General features: G+C 36.7%; 2 protein-coding genes across 3 annotated transcripts; both read left to right on the forward strand.

The window, feature by feature from the left end:
• The first annotated feature begins 4,072 nt into the window (after nt 1-4,072).
• LOC113045217 (methyl-CpG-binding domain protein 3-like) lies at nt 4,073-9,544 on the forward strand. 2 transcript variants are annotated; one of them, XM_026205442.1, is made up of 7 exons: nt 4,073-4,197; nt 5,052-5,208; nt 5,290-5,427; nt 5,672-5,762; nt 5,900-6,077; nt 7,374-7,520; nt 8,661-9,544. In XM_026205442.1, the coding sequence occupies exons 1-6, from the start codon at nt 4,184-4,186 to the stop codon at nt 7,516-7,518; spliced, it is 723 nt and encodes a 240-aa protein (XP_026061227.1). In that variant the 5' UTR covers nt 4,073-4,183; the 3' UTR covers nt 7,519-7,520; nt 8,661-9,544. The 2 variants fall into 2 exon arrangements, with proteins under 2 accessions (XP_026061227.1, XP_026061226.1); XM_026205441.1 differs by having other exon boundaries at nt 4,093-4,293.
• A 795-nt stretch (nt 9,545-10,339) lies between these two features.
• LOC113045218 (RNA-binding protein MEX3B-like) lies at nt 10,340-19,235 on the forward strand. The gene is made up of 3 exons (XM_026205443.1): nt 10,340-10,684; nt 11,471-11,962; nt 15,913-19,235. The coding sequence occupies exons 2-3, from the start codon at nt 11,515-11,517 to the stop codon at nt 17,211-17,213; spliced, it is 1,749 nt and encodes a 582-aa protein (XP_026061228.1). The 5' UTR covers nt 10,340-10,684; nt 11,471-11,514; the 3' UTR covers nt 17,214-19,235.
• The last annotated feature ends 445 nt before the right edge of the window (nt 19,236-19,680 follow it).

Raw genomic sequence — 19,680 nt, forward strand, 5'->3', positions numbered from 1 at the left:
GGAAACACAGTTCCGAGTTTATCTCTAGAGATCTTTTTCTTTTCTTCGTTAGTACTAACATCGTCTTTTACAACTAAAAGATGGTTATATGAATTATTCTTATGTATTGCAAAAATGTAAACTCTTAAAGGAGCGAGAGCGTGGCCTTCCTCATTCTCCGGCGGCGGAGAGTGATTCTGTTCTAGTGCCTGCATGGTTTTGTTCAGTTTTATCCTGGAGTCAAGTCAGGTTTTTATTCAGACGTCACGTCTCGTGGCTTCGACCTTGAGAATATTTTATAAATCCACATGAGGAGGGACGAGAGAATTCCAGATGTATGTTAAAGTGGATTCCTGTTCCTCCGAGCAAATAAAGTACTTTCTTTGTAAACCTGGATCTGTTCGTGTTCTTTCTGTTCGGGCAGCTTCAGCTCGAGTCAGATCTGGAGTGATGACGGTACGTTTGGTGAGATTTGAGATTTATGCAGCATCTGAAAATGAATAAATCATCTTTCCATTGATTTATGGTTTGTTAGGAGGACATTATTTGAAAATCTGGATTCTGAGGGTGCATAAAAAATCAAAAAATTTAGAAAATCATCTTTAAAGTTGTTCAAATTAAGTTCTTAGCAAGGCATATTACTAATCAAAAATTTAGTTTTTATATATTTAGAGTAGGAGATTTACAAAATATCTACATTGAACGTGATCTTTACTTAATATCCTTATGGTTTCTGGCATAAGAGAAATTGATAATTTTGAGACATGCAAATAGTTGCTTTTGGGGAGTAATGCAATGCATGCATTCGTGTTAAAAGTAACTTTGTGTTGTTTACACATCGCCTCCTACTGGACATCAAGCTACTTATCTCTTTGTATTTATATTAATCCTTATTATTCATACGCATCTTCTTTGTGACGTGTTAAATTAAACCTTTAAGAAAAACACAGATAAAAAGAACACTTAAAAACTACAATTTCCCTTTCACACATATTATTTCAACGAAGACTTTTAATTTGTAACACGTCGCTTTGTCGATGACGCGTCTTCCGTAGATTCCGGCGCGATCTCTCTAGCCGTTCTTCTCCTCACACACGACGTCTGATCATGTTGGGCAAAATAATCGGACAGAAATACTTGTCTATCGCCAAATCATGGTAAGAACATGGTAAAGCCCAGTACAGCGGCAGAACCTTGCTCTTTTATGAATATGATGTGTTGTTTTGTATTAAAAGCGTTGTCCTTGTGGCGACCTGATGGTAGCTGCTAATGCTAATGAGCTCAGCTAGCGAGAAAACACACTAAACTTGACTGTTTATTTTGCGTTATAGTGCAAATATTATGTATTTGATAGTATGGTGTGTGTTTGTGACAGCTATTTGTGTTTTTTCTTACCTATGTTTATAGGCGTGATTGTTGTAGTCATCATCAAAACAAACGATATAAAGATGCTTAAACTGTTCAGTCAGATAAAAACAACAACGAGGAATATCTTTAGGATTGTTTGACAGCCGGTCTGACTTTCAGTTTGATAACCTTTGTCTTAAAACCTTCATGTTCTGCTTTAAAGTAACCTCTAGAGTGTGATACAGACTGATCATATAGAAACCTCTGCGTATGAAATATGAAATCTCTCGCTGTATGTGTGCTCATGAATCTCTGGTTCTGCAGGGTTCCCACGCTCGCCGTCTGGGGAGGAACTGGAGGAGTCGCTCTCGTTTACTTCACAGACTGGAGGCTCATCATGGACTACGTTCCTTACATCAATGGAAAGTTCAAGAAGGAAGATTAGATGAAGGTTTGTCATGTTGATATCTCATTAAAGGGATTATTTTTTCCATGGACACTACAGTACACCACCAATCTAAGAGTCTCTCCTGTTCCCCATCCTGCATTTATTTGATCCAAAAATACAGCAGAAGCAGTTATATTGTGAAATATTTGTATTATTACTTTTTGTTTGAATATATAATAAAGTGTAATTTATTTCTGTGATGCTCCGCTGTATTTTCAGCATCATTCCTCCAGTCTTCAGTGTCACATGATCTTTAGAAATCAGAATAATATGATTTGATAATTTCTGATTAGTATTATTATCAGTATTCAAAACCGCTGCATGGAACGTTTCAAAGATCAGCATCTATCTGAAAAATAAAAAATATATTTAATAATTATTATTATACACTTCCATTTGAAAGCTTGCAGTCAGTATGTTTGTTTATTATTTATTTTGGTGGTTTTATAGAAATTAATAATTTTAATCAGCAGGCATGCTTTTAATTGATCAGAAGTTATAGACATATATAATGTTTTCAAAATAATTGTATTTCTTCTGGACTTTCTATTCATCAAAGAAACCTGAAAAAATTATACTCTGCTTTTGATAATAATCAGAAATATTTCTGGAATCATTATTCTGATTTCTGAAGATCATGTGACACTGAAGACTGGAGGAATGATGCTGAAAATACAGCGGAGCATCACAGAAATAAATTACACTTTAACACAGATTCACACAGAAAATAGCTGTTTTACCAGTAAAAATATTTCAAAGTTTAAGTGTGTTTGCTGTACTTAAGATTTAATATTCAAGCTCGGTGAGCTAAAAAGATGTCTTTAAAAAACATAAAAAATCATATTTTTCTAAACTTTTGACTGGTGGTGTATGAAATGATGAATCAGATTTCATGTTTAGTTTAATTTTTTCATCCAATAACTATTTCCACTGTGAACAAAGCCAGTCTCTTCTGATTCGCCCGTTGCTGTTTCTTACTTCTGTTGTCTTCTGTGTTCTGTTGGTCAGTCGTGCTCCTGATGGACTGAAGACGGAGATGTTTGTCCCTGTTGGAGATGAAGACATCAATCCACCGTCTGAATCCACCATCACTGCTAATGAACAATGTCATATTTATTTTTTGGAGTGTTCATCCATTTGTCCCTCATGAAAAGTCTCACAATCTTATAAAGACGTAAAGCCGGGATGTTTTCTATGTTTCTATGAAGAGCTTCTTCAGTTCTTTCCTGTGAATCCTGGAGGAATAAAACCACTGGTTCTGTTATTGAGAGCTGCTGTTGAATTCTGTTGTGATCATTCGCAGGTTACTGGTGATGCTTGATAATAAATCAAAGAAAAGATGAAAATCTGAGGTGTCTGATATGCTTTATGATCAACAGTTATACATATGCATGAGTTTACCAACATTAACATGTTTTTGAGGTCACCTGATTCTTATAAATAATTAATAGATTTTTATTTTCAGTTAAACTCTTGGGTTAATGTGAGTAAAGTTTTTTTTTTTTTTTTTTTTTTTTTGTCAGGGTTAAAATCTTTTATGATTTTTGTCAATATTGTGCATGATTTAATTTTTTACGTTTTCTGTTTTAATTTTAAAGTTTTAGTCATTTTATTTTGTGTTTCTAACTTTTACTCATTTTTATTTCTATTTATATAATATAAGTTTATTTACTTTTAGTACTTCAACTAAATGAAAATAAGAAATATTGCTTTGGCAACTAGACATAATGAAGTGTATTTAAGTGTTTTATTAATATATATATATATATAATACATTTGATGTTAATTTTATTGAAAGTTATGAATGTGATTTAGTTTTATTTGTTACTATATGATTTCAGATATTTCTTTTATATTAAATTACTGATCTTTAAAAATATAATTTAACCCTCTGGTGCTCTTCGCTCACTTTTGACAGAAAAAGGTTTTTAGAATTTTTTTAATTCTCAGCTTCATCAGAATCGTACGAAACTTAGTAAACTTTATGATTTATGGAATGTGAACACACACACACACACAAATGGATGCCATGAATGGTTAAAAGTGCTATATAAAGTTAATCTTTTTAATTAAGTAATATAAAGAGGAGGGATAGTGTGGTAATGACTGGATTATGGGTTGTTTTCTGATCAGTTGGAGTGTCATCTTTATCTTTAAAATCTGAAAATAAGGAATATGTAAACAGATTTTTATAAGTTTTTTACTCCACACTGGTCTTTATTTGAGTTTTAACATATGAGATGGAGTTCTTCTGATGAACTGAAGAGGGCAGCAATACGCCTTTGAAGCGTGTAAACCTCCTCGAATCACACCAGAAGAAGGAGAAGAAGAAGAAGAAGAAGAAGCAGCATCGCCGTCTTTAACCCTAAACATCCACAGTTTTTCCTCCAGAGAGACTCCGGGAGAAACATGGAGAGGAAAAGGTGGGAGTGCTCGGCTCTCCCAAATGGTTGGAAAAGGGAAGAAGTGACCAGAAAGTCGGGCTTGTCCGCGGGGAAAAGCGATGTCTATTATTTTAGGTACTGCAGCGGGATTAGCCGGAGACCAGCGAGCCGAGACAGACAGAAACTCTCTTAATATATCAATTAACCATCTTTAATCCGACCACAGTTGCCTAACTGAGTACTCTTAGTGCGTTATTATTCCAGATTATTACCGTTTGTTAAATTAATAGTGTTAAGCGTCTCCTGCGAATTAGCACTGTGCGCTAATCTCCGCTAGCACCCATGCTAGCTCAATGTTTTGGTTCCGTTTACTATCTGTTGATCTAGTTTATCTTGGTGTTTTCTTCTAGTTTCAGCTGGGTGCATATTTGCTTATAGTTTATCTATCGTTTTTATTCGAGTCTACACTGTATTCACGATTTTAAAATGCTAAATTTAACGGATAACCGGTAAGTGATGCAGCGGATTTTAAAAAATTCAATTAATGACGTATTTTTTATTATTTATTATCTTTTATTTATTACGAGAATCGCTGGATGAGCTGAACTATTAAAGTTATACAATGTAGATTTTATATATAAATGCCAGTTATCATTTGCACCGTTAGAGACTCCCTTTACTGTGGGAAACACAGTTTTTAGGATATTTCTAGGTATTCATTCTAATTCTTTACTATATTTTTGACATCTAAAATGGGTTGTGTGTTCTGTGGTGATTTGTGTTCATGCATAATCTATCTTTCCTGTTTAACACTAGAGTTATCTGTAAAACATGCAATAAGGAACAATACAATGCAAAAATGCAAAATTTTTGATTGTTCCTTTCGCTCCCAGTCCAACAGGGAAGAAGTTTCGGAGTAAACCACAGCTGGTCCGATATCTGGGAAACTCCATGGACCTCAGCTCCTTTGATTTCCGCACGGGGAAGATGCTGATGAGCAAACTGAACAAGAACCGGCAGCAGATGCGCTATGATCACAGTCAGAACAAGGTCAAGACTGACCCAAAGATGTGCGCTGCAGCTTTCTGTTTTGAGCTGTTTGTAATGTTTGTGTCTGGATACTGTTTTCAGGGTAAACCGGATCTGAACACGTCACTGCCGGTCCGACAGACAGCATCCATCTTCAAACAGCCCGTCACTAAGGTCACAAATCACCCTAGCAACAAGGTTAAGACGGACCCTCAGAAAGCAGTCGAGCAGCCCAGACAGGTACACATCACATGTGATGCTCAGCGGTTTACAGAGGAAATAAATTTAAAACTTTGAAGTCGGTAAGAGTTTTAGAGTCTCTTCTGCTCACCAAGGCTTTACTGCAACGAATTTAGCAGGAAAGCCCCAGCTGGCTAGCTCCAATTAGATCAAAAAGATCCATAAACGTCAATCTAGTCCATTAGTGCCTGTTACATCCAAAGTGATGCAAACTTGAAACACTCTTGCTCTGTTTATTTCTCAGCTGTTCTGGGAGAAGAAGCTGAGCGGACTCAACACGTATGATATCGCAGAGGAGCTGGTGAAGACCATGGATCTTCCTAAAGGACTGCAAGGTGAACCTGGAAGAGCAGCTGCATACAAACACAGCACTGCAGGAGCAGTGTTGGAGCAAACTTCAGGTGTCCTTATTATTACTCTGTCAGTAGTGCACACTCTTTAATGCTGTGTTGTGTTTGTAACTGTTTGGCAGGTGTGGGTCCGGGCTACACAGATACGACGCTGCTCTCGGCTCTAGCGAGCGCTCTGCACACCAGCTCGGCTCCCATCACCGGTCAGCTGTCGTCTGCGGTGGAGAAGAACCCCGGGGTCTGGCTCAACACCACACAGCCTCTGTGTAAAGCCTTCATGGTGACGGACGAAGACATCAGGTACAAGCTGACACTCCAGTGTAGCTCTAGATCTAGTTCAACACAGCCTGAAGCAGCTTCTAGAAACTCCCAAACAGCTGTTCTGGAGCTTTTCCTCCTTCCTCTTCCTCCTAGATGAGAATCTTCTGAATTTAATTGTACATTATTGTATGATTCTTAAGGCTGGATGATGTTGCCAAAATGTATATTACAAATATATTTCTTAATTTCAGTTGACACGATATAATTCCGATATCGATTTGAAAAATTAATCCTCATTAAAAACTGTCAAGGATGTCTGGACATACAAACTTATGAAAAATGAATTTGCCAAGTCTCTTCTTAATAAACTCTATAATGTTTTAGGAAAAGAAAACCACACAAATAAATTACCGTTCACCTTTTATTTGTGTTTAACATGCATACTAACAAGAAGTCACTGTCAAATTAACTTCTCAGACTCACCTTATTAATATTAATATTTGAAATTTCAAATTATAGGCTAATAATACATTACAGGTCGAAAGGTTTTGATTTTATTAAGAATTATCTTCTGTTCACCAAGCCTGCATTTATCTGATCCGAAATACAGCAAAAGCAGTAATATTTTGAAATATTTTTACCATTTAAAATAACTGCTTTCTATTTGAATATATTTGAAAATTTAATTTATTTCTTTGATCAAAACAGAATTTTATTTTAAAGTCAACCGCCACAAATCAATGAATGGGAAACACTTTTAAACACTATGTAATTATTTTAAATGTTTAAAAATCATATTTTGATTTATTGAAATATATATATATATATATATATATATATATATATATATATATATATATATATATATATATATATATATATATATATATATATATATATATATATATATTCTGCTGTTTAGGAATTTTTTTGTCTAACCGAGGATTTAATTTATGAAAACTAAAGTTAATATTAAAGCATTAACTGAAATAATAAAAGGTTATTTTATTTCAGCTAGTGTAAAATAAGTTTGTTTAACTTAATAATTTTAATGCATTTTATTTGAGCTATTTTAGCGACATTTCTAATTGTCTTATCTAAACTACAACAAAATAAAAATAAATTTGATTTGCTAAAATACCTAAAACTAAATAAAATAACAAACTATGTAGACAACAACAACAAAATTACTAACATTTGAAATGAAGGGTAATCCAGAATAGTAATGGTACATCAGTCTGGGAAGGATGTGAGGAGTCTCCAGTATGTTACAGTAGAAGGATGAGGATGAGTGATGTCTGAATGCTGGATTGAGACGCTCTCTGTGGTCCACAGGAAGCAGGAGGATCTGGTGTACAGCGTGAGGAAGAGGTTGGAGGAAGCGCTCATGGCAGACATGCTCGCACACATCGAGGAAGCTGCCATCGAGGCCAAATCTCTGAAGGAAGAGTCCAACGACGAGGAAATGGAGTCTGTATAGCTGTAAGAGAAAAAACTTGTTTAAAGGCTTTAATAAGAGGATGCTTTATCAATAAATAACTATATTCCATCCAGTTTTTATTGATTGAGTTAGATATTTAACTTTATTTAATAATACGAATGTCTCTTTAAATACTTGACTATTTTAGAATGGTTGTAGAAATGCACCGTTTGCAGTCTTTTTCAGTTTAGGACGTAAATATCAGTTAAAAATTAAATCCAGGTTTATAACAAAACAAGCCTGTTTTTAATTCATGTGCACAGTAAAATTGTGATTTTAAACTTTTTTTTTTTGTTCTTTGTTAAATCATGATAGTCTGTAACATCATGTTTGCACAAATCACTTGTATTGTAACAATGATGCAATACAGGATTTATGATTAATATCTTGATGTACTATATTTAAGCATTATATTTACTTAAAAATGAAAGTCTGTGTGGGTTTTTTTTTTTTGCACCGGTGTCTTTTAAAAAATTAATTTTATTAAACGTTATTAAATTTAAAAACAGCTTTTTTTTCTACTTGTTAGAAAATGTTTTACTATTTATTCAGGTTTTTTAAGGTATCTACTATTTTGATCCTTAATTCCATGATCTAAATATTCTTAAAAATAAGTTTGTCATGGACATGTGTTTATGCATTCTTGCATTATTATGCTGTTACATTATGATTAAATATTCAGTGGCTTAAAATGATAATAATATTGCTTATTGCAGTTATTTCTAGGGCAATACATCTCACAACAAAGTGTTTATCGGGACTAGTAGTGCACTCTTGTTTGTGATAACTGGTATAAAGAAGGTGCTCAGTTTTTCCTAGTCTTGTAGAAATGTATTATTAGTGTATTAAATATCAGGAAAAATCCACTTTGCAATTATCTGCAAAAAAAAAAAAACAACAACGTATTTTTAGTTAATTTGCAATTCATTGTTCTGTTTGTTTTTTTTGTCATTTTTATTGATTTTTGTATCTTAAGTTAATATTTATTTAGTGAACGAGTGCAGCTGCATTAAACCAATATTCGGCGGCCAGGGTCAGATCTGTGTTCAGGGAAATGTATTGACCGATTCGGCACGGAAGAAACGCTTTGAAGAAGATCTGGTTGAGTCTGATTGTAATGCTGTTCATCTCTGTGTCTGCAGGAAAGCGTCCGGACGACAGTATTTCCTCCCGAACCCAAAGACGCACTCAGACTCGAGCTGATTCTCTCTTCTCCAACTCAACTGTGAACATTTGTTTGACCCAGAACATTTCAAACAGTTTTATTTTTCTATCTTGAACTCGTTTGAACTGGATTTGCTCTATTTTTGTACTGTATGAGCTTAAAGTGTGGGCTTGTGCTCCGTCAGGTTTGGGTTTCCGGCTTTATTCAGACATCGTAAGCTAGTTTCAAATCATGATTTCCACACAAATTAGTTTTTTTTTGTTTTGTTTTTTCATACAATCAAAATGGCATGTTTTTATGACTGATTCTGGAAATAATGTGCTAGTAGTACATACTGGTTACAAATACGGTGCTCAATTCTTTCTTGTACTTCTATATTTTAGCTTTCGTTACAGTAGACATGACATAAGCTCTTACGTTGGTGCTTCGGTTTTTTGTATTCATGAATTTGTCAATGCATAGCTGATATCATTGAATATGTTTTAGTTGCACCAGATTGGATCAAGCTGTGTGTATTTGTCAGCATTCACTGATGCAGCGTGGTTTATTGTTATGGACTGAATGGGTACAGTACAGAGATCTACACGATGCATCAGTGTTTGCTCTTGTTTTTCACTTACACTAACACTTCACACACCCATGATCGAATTTAATAGAGGATTGACTCATACCCTGATGTTTTGTTCTTCACAAATGGTTGCATTGTACACTCATATTTGAAATATGCAGGAGAGGTGTTTTTTATTTTTTCTGTACGGTGCCCTTTATCTGGAAAAAATGTTTTTTTGGAAATACGAACCTTGTAGCTAAAGGACACGTCATTTTGTAAACTTGGGAAATAAAAATCAACACATTTTGGCACATTCTTGTTTTCTTTTAACGCAGATATCTCACATTTCAAAGAAAGCAAATGTTTTTCTTTATATTTAAAATGTACTTAACTGTTATTATTAAATGTGTTTTATAGGATACAACGTATTTATGAAAACATTTATAAATGTATAAAATATTTCTGAAGTTGTAATCATAGTTAACATTATATATTTGTTACATGTATTTAATAGTTAAATGTTTATACCTACATTTTACTGCATTTTGAAATCATTGTGGAACAAAGAGTTATAAAATACATGTATGAAGTCTAAATCATATTAATATTTAATTAACTATAAAACCAAATAGTAAAATACTATATAATAGTTTTTGTATAGATATAATTATTTTTATTGCAGAATCTGTAAAAATGTACAAGAGCAGGGAAAAGACACGGACGTATATTTATAAAGTACAATCCTACAAAACAAGGAGAGAAAAACCCACACAGAGAAAGAAAAGGTGTGATAATATATAAAAAATGTGGCACTCTTTGTTATTTGTAAGTATAAGAGATGGGAAAAAATCAAATTTTGAAAGAAACAGAAGGAAAGACCAAGCAGATGTAAGCCATTTTTAACTTATAAATGAAGACTTTTGTAATCTATATAATGAAATTAACAACATATTCAACAGACAATTGCTTTGGATTTTCATAATACACAATAACATCCTTGAGGACGCAGGAGTGTGTCACGTTTGTAAGACTAGAAACATTTGCAAGTGGCCTTTGAACCCATTGTTGTGCGTCTGTGACGTCAGCGCCGTGAGCGAGCGAGCGACGCACAGAGAGAGAGCGAGAGAGAGAGACTGCACACAGACAGACAAAGACACGGCGGAACGAACGGGAGAAAGCGCTGTAATACCTCTGTAGCATTCCACGCGTGAAAACTACCAGGAAAACAATGAGCAGACCGCGCGAGTGAGCGGTGCCGAGGCGGGACGCGTGATCCGAGCGCGCGCTGGGGGTCGAATTTGACCGCGAATGCTTTTGAAACGAGTATTTTTCCCCAACGCCCCCCAACGATAAACGTTAGCAGCTCCGCTAGCGGTTAGCCATCATCACCATCTCCCTCATCTTCCACAAAACACCCGACACGAGCAGCGAGCGGGACGGGAGCACATCAGGTGAGGGTTTTCCGCTTTATTTAACGCATCTGTGTGGCGGTTTCTTGTTCGCCGGTTTCCGTATCGCCCGCGTGGCGCGCGGCTGAGATCCACAAACAAAGGCGACAATGTGACTGATCGTCTCCGGTTAGCGGCGCGGCTAACAACACTCCAACATCTCCGTTTAAACTCACGAATACGCCGGTTTGGAGTCGCGGGTGTACGCGGCACACTCCCGCCGCAAAGCTGTCTTAATAACGGCCACTTGTCATGAAATATACGTTAAGCGCGTTGTGAGACTTCAGCGCGGAGCTAATGAGCAGCAGAAACAATGAAGACAAAAGAGACGCGCGCGGCGTGCAGCGCTCGAGAACAACACGCGAACTCGCTCTCTGTGTCACCCCAAACCACAAAACCGGTCAAAAAGGGGCTTTTTATATATATTTTTTAATTAGATGTATGCATTATTTAAAAGCTGAATAAATAAGTTCAAACTGTTTGTTAGCATAATACGATATTTGTATGAGATACAACTATCTGAATATCTAGAATCTGAGGGTGCAACAAAAAAAAAAAATCTAAATATTGAGAAAATCGCGCTAAGTTTTGATCTTTTTAACAAGGTAGGCAATTTACACAATATCTTAATGGGACATTATCATAACTTTATCCTAATGATTTTTGTCATTAAAGAGAAGTAAATAATTTTGAGCCATGCAATGTAATGTTGTCTGTTTCTATAAATAAACCTGTGCTACTGATGACTGTTGTGTGCTGCAGAGTCACTTATGTGTATTTTCTTTCTAGGAAGCGTGCTTGGTTCGGTGTCTGATGCACACGCGGGGACGACTATGCCAAGCCCGTTGTTTCACCCTGACATCATGGACCACGAGATGGTTGTGAGCAGCACTGGACCGTCCGGCGGGGTCACCGAGCAGGAGCCCAGGGACGAGGACCATCAGGAGGCGCTGCGCTTCGCTCTGGATCAGCTGTCACTCATAGCAATGGAGAAGGTCGACTGTCTGGACGGCACCTCGGCCGGTGAGAACTGTAATGGAGGAGTTGGATACGTCGACCTGCAGATGCTCGAGCACACCAATGGCTCCCGGGAATCCCCTGGTTCCTGCTCGCCTTCTCCGGAGTACTACGGCCCGGGAGGAGGGGGATACCACATGGCCGGCCCGCACTCCTCCATCCTCGGAGAACAAAGCTCGGTGCTCCGCAAGAGAAGCGTCAACATGACAGAGTGCGTCCCGGTGCCCACCTCAGAGCATGTGGCCGAGATCGTCGGCAGGCAAGGTAATATTTACGACAGTAAACCAACCATGATAAACAATAAATGCAATGCAGTAGAACAATAAGTAGTTATTTGCCTGCAAAATAAGAATATTTTGTTCTCCAGTGTTATGAGACATGGTAAACAATAAATGCAATGCATTTGAACAATTGGAAAGCATTGCAAGTAATTAGTTGTGTGCAAAATATTAAATTATTCCAAAAGATAAACAAATGCAATGCATTTGAACAATATTAAAGCATTAAAGGTAGTTATTTGTGTTTAAATTGAGTATTTTAATACTATATTACAAGAGATAACAAACAAATTCAATGCACTTTCTCAATAGGAAACCATTGCAAGTAGTTATTTGCGTGCAACATATTAAGTTTTTCCAAAAGATAAACAAATGCAATGCATTTTAACAGTATGAAAGCACTAAAGGTAGTTATTTGCATACAAAATGGGAACATTCAGTAGTGTTCTTTGTTTCAAGATATATAAAGAATAAATGCAATGTACAATGAATAATGTTCCAAAATATGCTAAAAAAAATAAGGCAGTCGAACAATACATCAGTATAACCTTACTGGGATCAGTCATGTGACCCCTATGAGGTTGTTTACTGGTTAGCTGCATTGAAAAATGATTGTTTATCTAAATTCTTTGTTCTGGAATAGTAAATTTGAATTTGAGCAACAGGAACATGGTCACTTAAATCGTCTGAGATTGCATGCAAAAGCTGTGATTTGAATATTCACAACTGTTCTGTGTTCCTGGACATCATAAACAAAGCAATGCAGTGCATCAGAACAATAAGCTGGTGTTATGAGCACAAGTGAGCTGCTGCGTGTTACACATGTGTTAACTTATGCTTCTGTCGTTGTCTCTGGTCGCGTGCACGGGTGTTTTGGTGCTTTTTGTCGTTTTGGCGGATGTTTTCCTTCATAAACCTAAGTAGTGTGTTGGGGGTGGGTGGGTGGATGGATGTTGTTGTGGCTGTGGGGTGGAGGAGGGGTTTGGGAGGGGGTCTGCTCAGGTCTACACCAGACAATAGAGACTCGTATCGACCGGTTCTCCCGCCCATCTCTCTGTCTGCTGATGATCGATCTCTGATTGTGTTTAGTTCAGAATCCGTGTTATATGAACGCAGGCAGGGGTCATGTGAGGATACGAGTTATGCAAGTGTAGAGGGCTGGGGCTCGCGCATTTCAGCTCTGATGCTCTTATCTGTTAAACACCCGCGAGAAATCATCTTAAATTATTTGGTTTATGTAAAACGAGCGTTATTTCTGCGAGCGGCGCGAGGTTTGGTCCGGCGCGGCATTGTTCTCTTTGTTTGAAATGCCATGCGTTCAGCTCCCGCGATGACGTCACAGAGCGACCGCGCCATTGGCTGAGTGAAATAAGTCACGCGGATTTAAAGGAACAGCGCACCTCTGTTCGGCCGCTTGATGAGTGTAGAAAACAATCCAGGCCAGTGACTTAAATCTCTTTTTTTTTGTGTGCAATTTATTACCATTTGTATGGATTAGTTTAAGTAAATTATGAACTATTTAAAACACTATATTTGCATGTATGTATGTATTTATTTTTTAAGTGAAGCTTTATAAATAAGCTTTCCATTAATGTATGGTTTGTTAGGGAAAATAAATAAATAAAGAGAGAGAGAGAGAGAGAATCTTTAAAGTTGTTCAAAAATAAAAAATTAAGTTATGTATTTATGGTGGGAAATTTCCAAAAATCTTCATGGAACATAATCTTTAGTTAATATCCTGATGATTTTTGGCATAAAAGAAAAATTTATAATTTTGACTCATGCAATGTATTATTGGCTATTGCTACAAATATATGTCTGTGCCACTGATGACTGCTTCTGTGCTCCAGAGTCACATATGATAGTCCAAGAAAGTGTTACTAATATTGAATCGAATTTATAATTTTTATATTCAAGTATGTCCCAAGTATTCAACCTTTTTGACTTTTCTAATTCATAAAAAATGTTAAATGTCCTGACCTTTTAAAAGTACATATATACCATTTCAATTAATGAGCTCATTACTAAACTGCATTTTTAATAATCATAAATGTATTCTAAATACAGCTGCTCAGATAACCCAACCTGAACCAAAATAATATTTATGATCTCGAAGGCAAGAATATACAATTTATTCTTACATATATATTTTTAATAAAATATCCATGTATTATTATCCATTACTGAAATGATATAATATGATGTGGATATTCACTTTATGGTTTCTTACAGGCAAAGATGTACCTGATACTGACTTAAATGATCAATAATATACTGGAATTATTGTGATTTACATATTTCCCTAAAACCTTTTTAAAAATTCCACTTAAGAATTCTAGCATGATACTACTGGAATAATTTCAGCATTATAATAAATTAAATAATGGCTAATTTAAATAGAATACTTGCATATTTTAGAAACATTAATTAATTTAAAAGTGAAAAGTTTATTTAGGTTATATATATAATAAGTATAATAATCAGCAATGACCTGTGTGATGATGAAGTGATGACTTTCAATATAATAATTCCAGTATGATGATGTGTAATTTTACGTATGTCTTTTGCTAGTTAATTTAAATCGTGATGTGCTTACAAATTAATTTTGAAAAACTGGAGATATACCACATTCTCAATTACAATAATGTCTTAATTACACTAATTATATTACATATTTTTTTATTCATTAATGATGCATACATTTGCATATGTCTGTAACCTTTTATCCTCGCTGCTACTTTTAATTCTCTTGTGATGTGTTGAATGAGTTTACAAAAAAAAAAAAAGCTACAGTTTCTCTCTGCGGAAAATATAAATTTTACTTGTAGCATGTCAGAGTTGTATAATAAAAATTAAATAATGACGACTAAAATGGTATTGTAAAATATAGTCAAAAAAAGGCTTTTATTGATTTGGTTAAACATTTATGATAGTCAAAGTCACTTGACTTTTAATAACATACTGGAATTATTATATGAAATATACATATAATTTGCATAATATGCATTTTACTTTTTTTTTTCTTTTCCCTCAACCTTTTGTATTTGCTAGTTCACTTTCAGTGCTCCTGTGGTGACATACTTTAAATGTTGTTCCATCTGAGAACACGTGAAAATACCACATTTAATAACGTTTTTTTTATTCCAAATTCACTTCATAACGTCAGTCGAGTGTTTAAAATAAATCCTTCTGTGAGATGATACAGAAAAAGGCACGCAACATAGTATTCTAAGCAGTGATAACTTCATTGTATTATAATGTAATCATTGTATTCAAGTATGATGTATAAATTTACATCTCTCATAATTTGGCTTTACTTTTTTTATTCACTCTTTTTGTCCTTGCTAGTTAATTTTTTCATTTCTGTGGTGTGATGAATACATATTTTTAAAAGTTCAGTATACCACGATGTCTCTCAAATAATTTTTAATTAATGAGCGCATTAGTAAAAACTAGGGCTCTGACAATAAATCGATGCATCGAGAATTGAGAAATTGTTTTGCATCGATTCTATGATTATCGGGAAGCATTATGATTCTCTCTTGAAACGGGGATTATATTAATATTATAAAAGTATAAAAGCCAAGGCGCAAGTACATTTAACCACTTCCTCAACTCAGCCGAACACACAAGTGCTCTTCGTGAGCATTTGAGTTTGTCGATTTATTGTCCCAGCTCTAGTAAAAACTGTAATTTTGTTGTAACTAATAATACTAAAGCATAATACTACTGTAACAAATTAAATTAAATTGTTACAATAAGGGTTGCATAAAGTAGTGGAATATTTCTAGTATATTTCGGAAATATTCCAGATATTTTTTTTAAACTTTCCAGGATTATTTTTTATTTTTTTTGTATTCAACTAGTTACAATGAATAGATCTTTGTTGGTTTGATTCAAATGCAATTTTAATGTTTTTTTCTCATTTTGTTGCAGGTTGCAAGATCAAAGCACTCCGTGCGAAAACAAACACCTACATCAAAACCCCGGTGAGAGGAGAAGAGCCCGTGTTCATCGTGACGGGCCGCCGCGAGGACGTGGAAATGGCCAAACGTGAGATTGTCTCAGCGGCTGAGCACTTCTCCATGATCCGCGCCTCGCGCTGCAAAGCCGGCGCAAACGGCCCCGGATCGAGCGGCTCGCTTCCCGGCCCTCCCAATCTCCCAGGACAGACCACCATCCAGGTGCGCGTTCCCTACCGCGTCGTGGGCCTAGTGGTGGGACCCAAAGGAGCCACGATCAAACGCATCCAGCAGCAGACGCACACTTACATCGTGACACCCAGCCGCGAGAAAGACCCTGTATTTGAAGTCACCGGCATGCCTGAGAACGTGGATCGCGCGCGAGAAGAGATCGAAACGCACATTACTTTGCGCACCGGTGCTTTCGTTGACCTCCAAGGCGATAATGACTTCCACAACAATGGGACTGATGTGAGTTTAGAGGGTCTCGGGTCACTCGGTTTGGCCGGTGCACTTTGGTCACGTGCGACTCACTCGGCGCCTCCACCTCCGCCACAGATTAACCATTCGTCGCGCAAAATGTCAACAGAGTCATTCTCGGCGACTCGACGGGCGGCAGATGGCGGGGGAAGCCCGACAAGTCCATTTAGCACGAGCAGCGCCGGCGGGAGCTTCTCCTTCGCGGCTGATTCGACTCAGAATTTGCCGGCTGCGTCTGAAGATCTGGGTTTCGAATTCAGTGCTGCGAATATCTGGGCGCCGTTTGCGAACGGCGGTAAGCAACAGACGCAGACAGTCCGTCGCAACAGCAGCGTCCTCAGCGGAGGAGCTGTAACCCCGCGCCTCTCGCCCGACCCAGATCACCCGCTCGCCCGCCGGGCCCAAAGCGACCCCCTTAGCACGCTCTCCTGGCTCCAAACGGGCACTGGAAGCTCGTTCTCGGGCGGAAGCAGCAGCAGCGGTGGAAGCAGCACTGGATACTCATCTTGCTCTGCGTCGTCGCTCCCGGGTGGCTCGCCAACTGATTCAGAAGGAGGTGGAAGCGGAGTGGGAATCGCTTCCACTATGTTGGGACGCCTCAAAGCGGGCGGCCTGGCTGGGATGGTGTCTCGGGATTGTTTTGTGTGTTGCGAATGCGAGGTGACCGCTGCGCTCGTTCCATGCGGTCATAATCTCTTCTGCATGGATTGCGCCGGGCAGATCTGCCAGTCGCCGGATCCCGAGTGTCCCGTTTGCCACACTCCTGCCACACAGTGCATCCGGATCTTCTCTTAAAACGAAAACTGCCTTGAGTAATTATTAGATATGACACTATTCCGATTTATTGACAGTAGTAGTAATAATAATAATAATAATAATAGCAACAACAGTGACTTTATTACCCACTCAAGTACTTGTCAAACTGCGTCTTATCTTTAGCTATTCATATTCAGTGGGTTGTTTTTCCATTCATGCTTCCGACTTTTTCTACTCGCAGATTTTTCAACTTTTACGCTGCACTTTTTTCTAACGCGTATTCCGTGTTGCCGATGCAGTAGTTTTTAAATTATTTTTGCGTTTTTTTAATGCGAAAGCTGCGCTCGTTTAGACCAAAACATGAGATATTCCTGTTTTATTGTCGAACACTTAATATTTATACGCGTTACGAGTCGATACGCAACGTGCTAGTGGATGTAGGATCTGAAATCGCTAGAATAGTACATGTTATGAATATGATTACCGTGCATTTTCTCATTTTGCCACACTACCTTAAAACATTCACATGTCGGTTCATTCCTGCACTCCAGAAACAGGGTTGATAGTATTTAACAAGGAGTTTTTATCTGTTACAACTTTTCGAATCAAACAGCATATTGAATTATCTTTCGAATGTTTAGTCGTGAATGTGCGCGAGAGCGAATGCGACACACAGAAATGTCTTTCGCTGGAGTTTGCGTCTGTCTTCCGGTCCTTGCGAGAGCGTTTCGTTAACGATTGCTCGACCCCGTACGCTGCCTATGAACAAATCTGTAGTCCTGCCGAACGGTTTTTACACGACAAGCCATGCTTTCACACTCTAAAGGGCTTCCGGTTACACACTACACTTCAGGTTGTCCTAATAAACAGGATGCTAGTCAGCGTGGCAGCTAAATCACCAGGGCTTCCGTATGTTTTAGCAATCCACGAGCTGTTTTTTCCTTGAACACGCAGGACACCGACGTCTTAAAGGGCGTGAATGCGTTTCGGTTTGTACAGGGTTTTTTTTTCCTCTAGATGCGGTTTTAGATTTTTCTTTGGCGTGTCTAATATATTAAACGTGCCAGGATTCGAGAGCTAACGGTGCCTTGGTGGTGAAACTCTCACTGCCGGGAACGAAGATTGTGACGTAATCTCTCTCCGCTCTTCCAGTTTTAGTGATTTTTATAGAGAGCCGTGTCGAATCAGAGCTGCTCGTTATCTTCTTTTTGTCCCCAGACGTTGTTAAAAGTAGTGTAATTGGTTGAAAGGTACAAGAAGCAAGTAGTTTTTCCGGTTGTGTGTTTGTGACGTGTTTTGGTTGTGGCAATGAAGGTCATGTTACTAGTGAAGAATTGGCCTGAAGTCGAATGGTTTCCTTTAGTTTCTTTTTCCTCAAACAGGGTTCGCTGAGGACGATCTTTTTGGAAAGACGTCAGACGCTGTTTTCCCATGATTCATTTGTGCCCTTAACTCGCTCGGCTTTTACATTCGCTTTCTTTTGTACGCAGAACCAAAAGCGATTTCAATAACCGGATTTCAGACTTAATTGTAAATATTCTGAATTACAATCATTGGGATTTGTTTTCAAACGTATGATGGAAAAGGTTAATGTAGTTTTTAAAACGCGTATCATTATTTGTAAGTTAAACTCTCTGCATGTCTTGAAGCCGTGAGGCATTAGCGAATAATTTTCTAAAAATGAAAATGACAAAAAAAAAAAAACTTTTTTACACATTTTATTTTTACAATTTATTTGCTTATCTTGACGTAAATATCCCAGATTATAATGTGACCCTTTTATTACAGCAAATTTATCTTTATTTTCCATATTTCTGTTTCCTGTGTACAACATATAGGCAATTTATAACAAAATGAGAAAAAATTATTGAAGAAATTTAAAATTGAAATATATTTTATTTGAAAGTTTATGGACCTTTTAACCGTGAGCTGGAACAATTGTATACACGTATAATTTGAGCTGACTTGACGGTTATAAGAAATGTATCAAGAGTTTTATTTTTTATGCTTCTTTAATAAAATCTTGTTTTTGTTTTCGTTTTTTGTACTGTAAAACAATAATCCTTTGTGTCCGTGTCTTTATTTCTGTGATTATTAATGCTGTATGGCGCATGTGATGATAGATTAGTGTTTGCCTTCAAATCCATTTAACAAGTTATTGTTTTTTACCTTGTTCGTTAGTAAGAAAAGTCTTATTAAAGTTAAATTAAACTAAAACGGCCAAACTTTTGGTACTTGAGGTAAAATAAATGCATTTCTTATTATAATTTTTATTTTATCTTGCAGTACTATTTATTTATTTGTATTATTATTATTAAGTTTTATTAAATGTTTTTTGGGGGGCATTTTAGTAAAAATAATTAGTCTATATAGTTTTTATTCATTTTCGTTTGAAGGTTATGTAAATATTTTTAATCATTTAAAATTTTGTAATCCATCTATATATATATATTTTTTTTTATTTTACGTTTTTTTTAATATACGTTTGTATTTTTATTTCAGTTTT

This window comes from Carassius auratus, chromosome 27 (genome assembly GCF_003368295.1).
Source record: "Carassius auratus strain Wakin chromosome 27, ASM336829v1, whole genome shotgun sequence".
NCBI lineage: Eukaryota > Metazoa > Chordata > Actinopteri > Cypriniformes > Cyprinidae > Carassius > Carassius auratus.

Bases quoted from the DNA above. Each gene is read 5' to 3' on its own strand.
- LOC113045217 (XM_026205441.1), top strand. From the start codon at position 4,184: ATGGAGAGGAAAAGGTGGGAGTGCTCGGCTCTCCCAAATGGTTGGAAA. The intron at 4,294-5,051 runs GTACTGCAGCGG...TTTCGCTCCCAG, and splicing joins AGCGATGTCTATTATTTTAG to TCCAACAGGGAAGAAGTTTC. The intron at 5,428-5,671 runs GTACACATCACA...TTTATTTCTCAG, and splicing joins CAGTCGAGCAGCCCAGACAG to CTGTTCTGGGAGAAGAAGCT.
- LOC113045218 (XM_026205443.1), top strand. From the start codon at position 11,515: ATGCCAAGCCCGTTGTTTCACCCTGACATCATGGACCACGAGATGGTT. The intron at 11,963-15,912 runs GTAATATTTACG...ATTTTGTTGCAG, and splicing joins CGAGATCGTCGGCAGGCAAG to GTTGCAAGATCAAAGCACTC.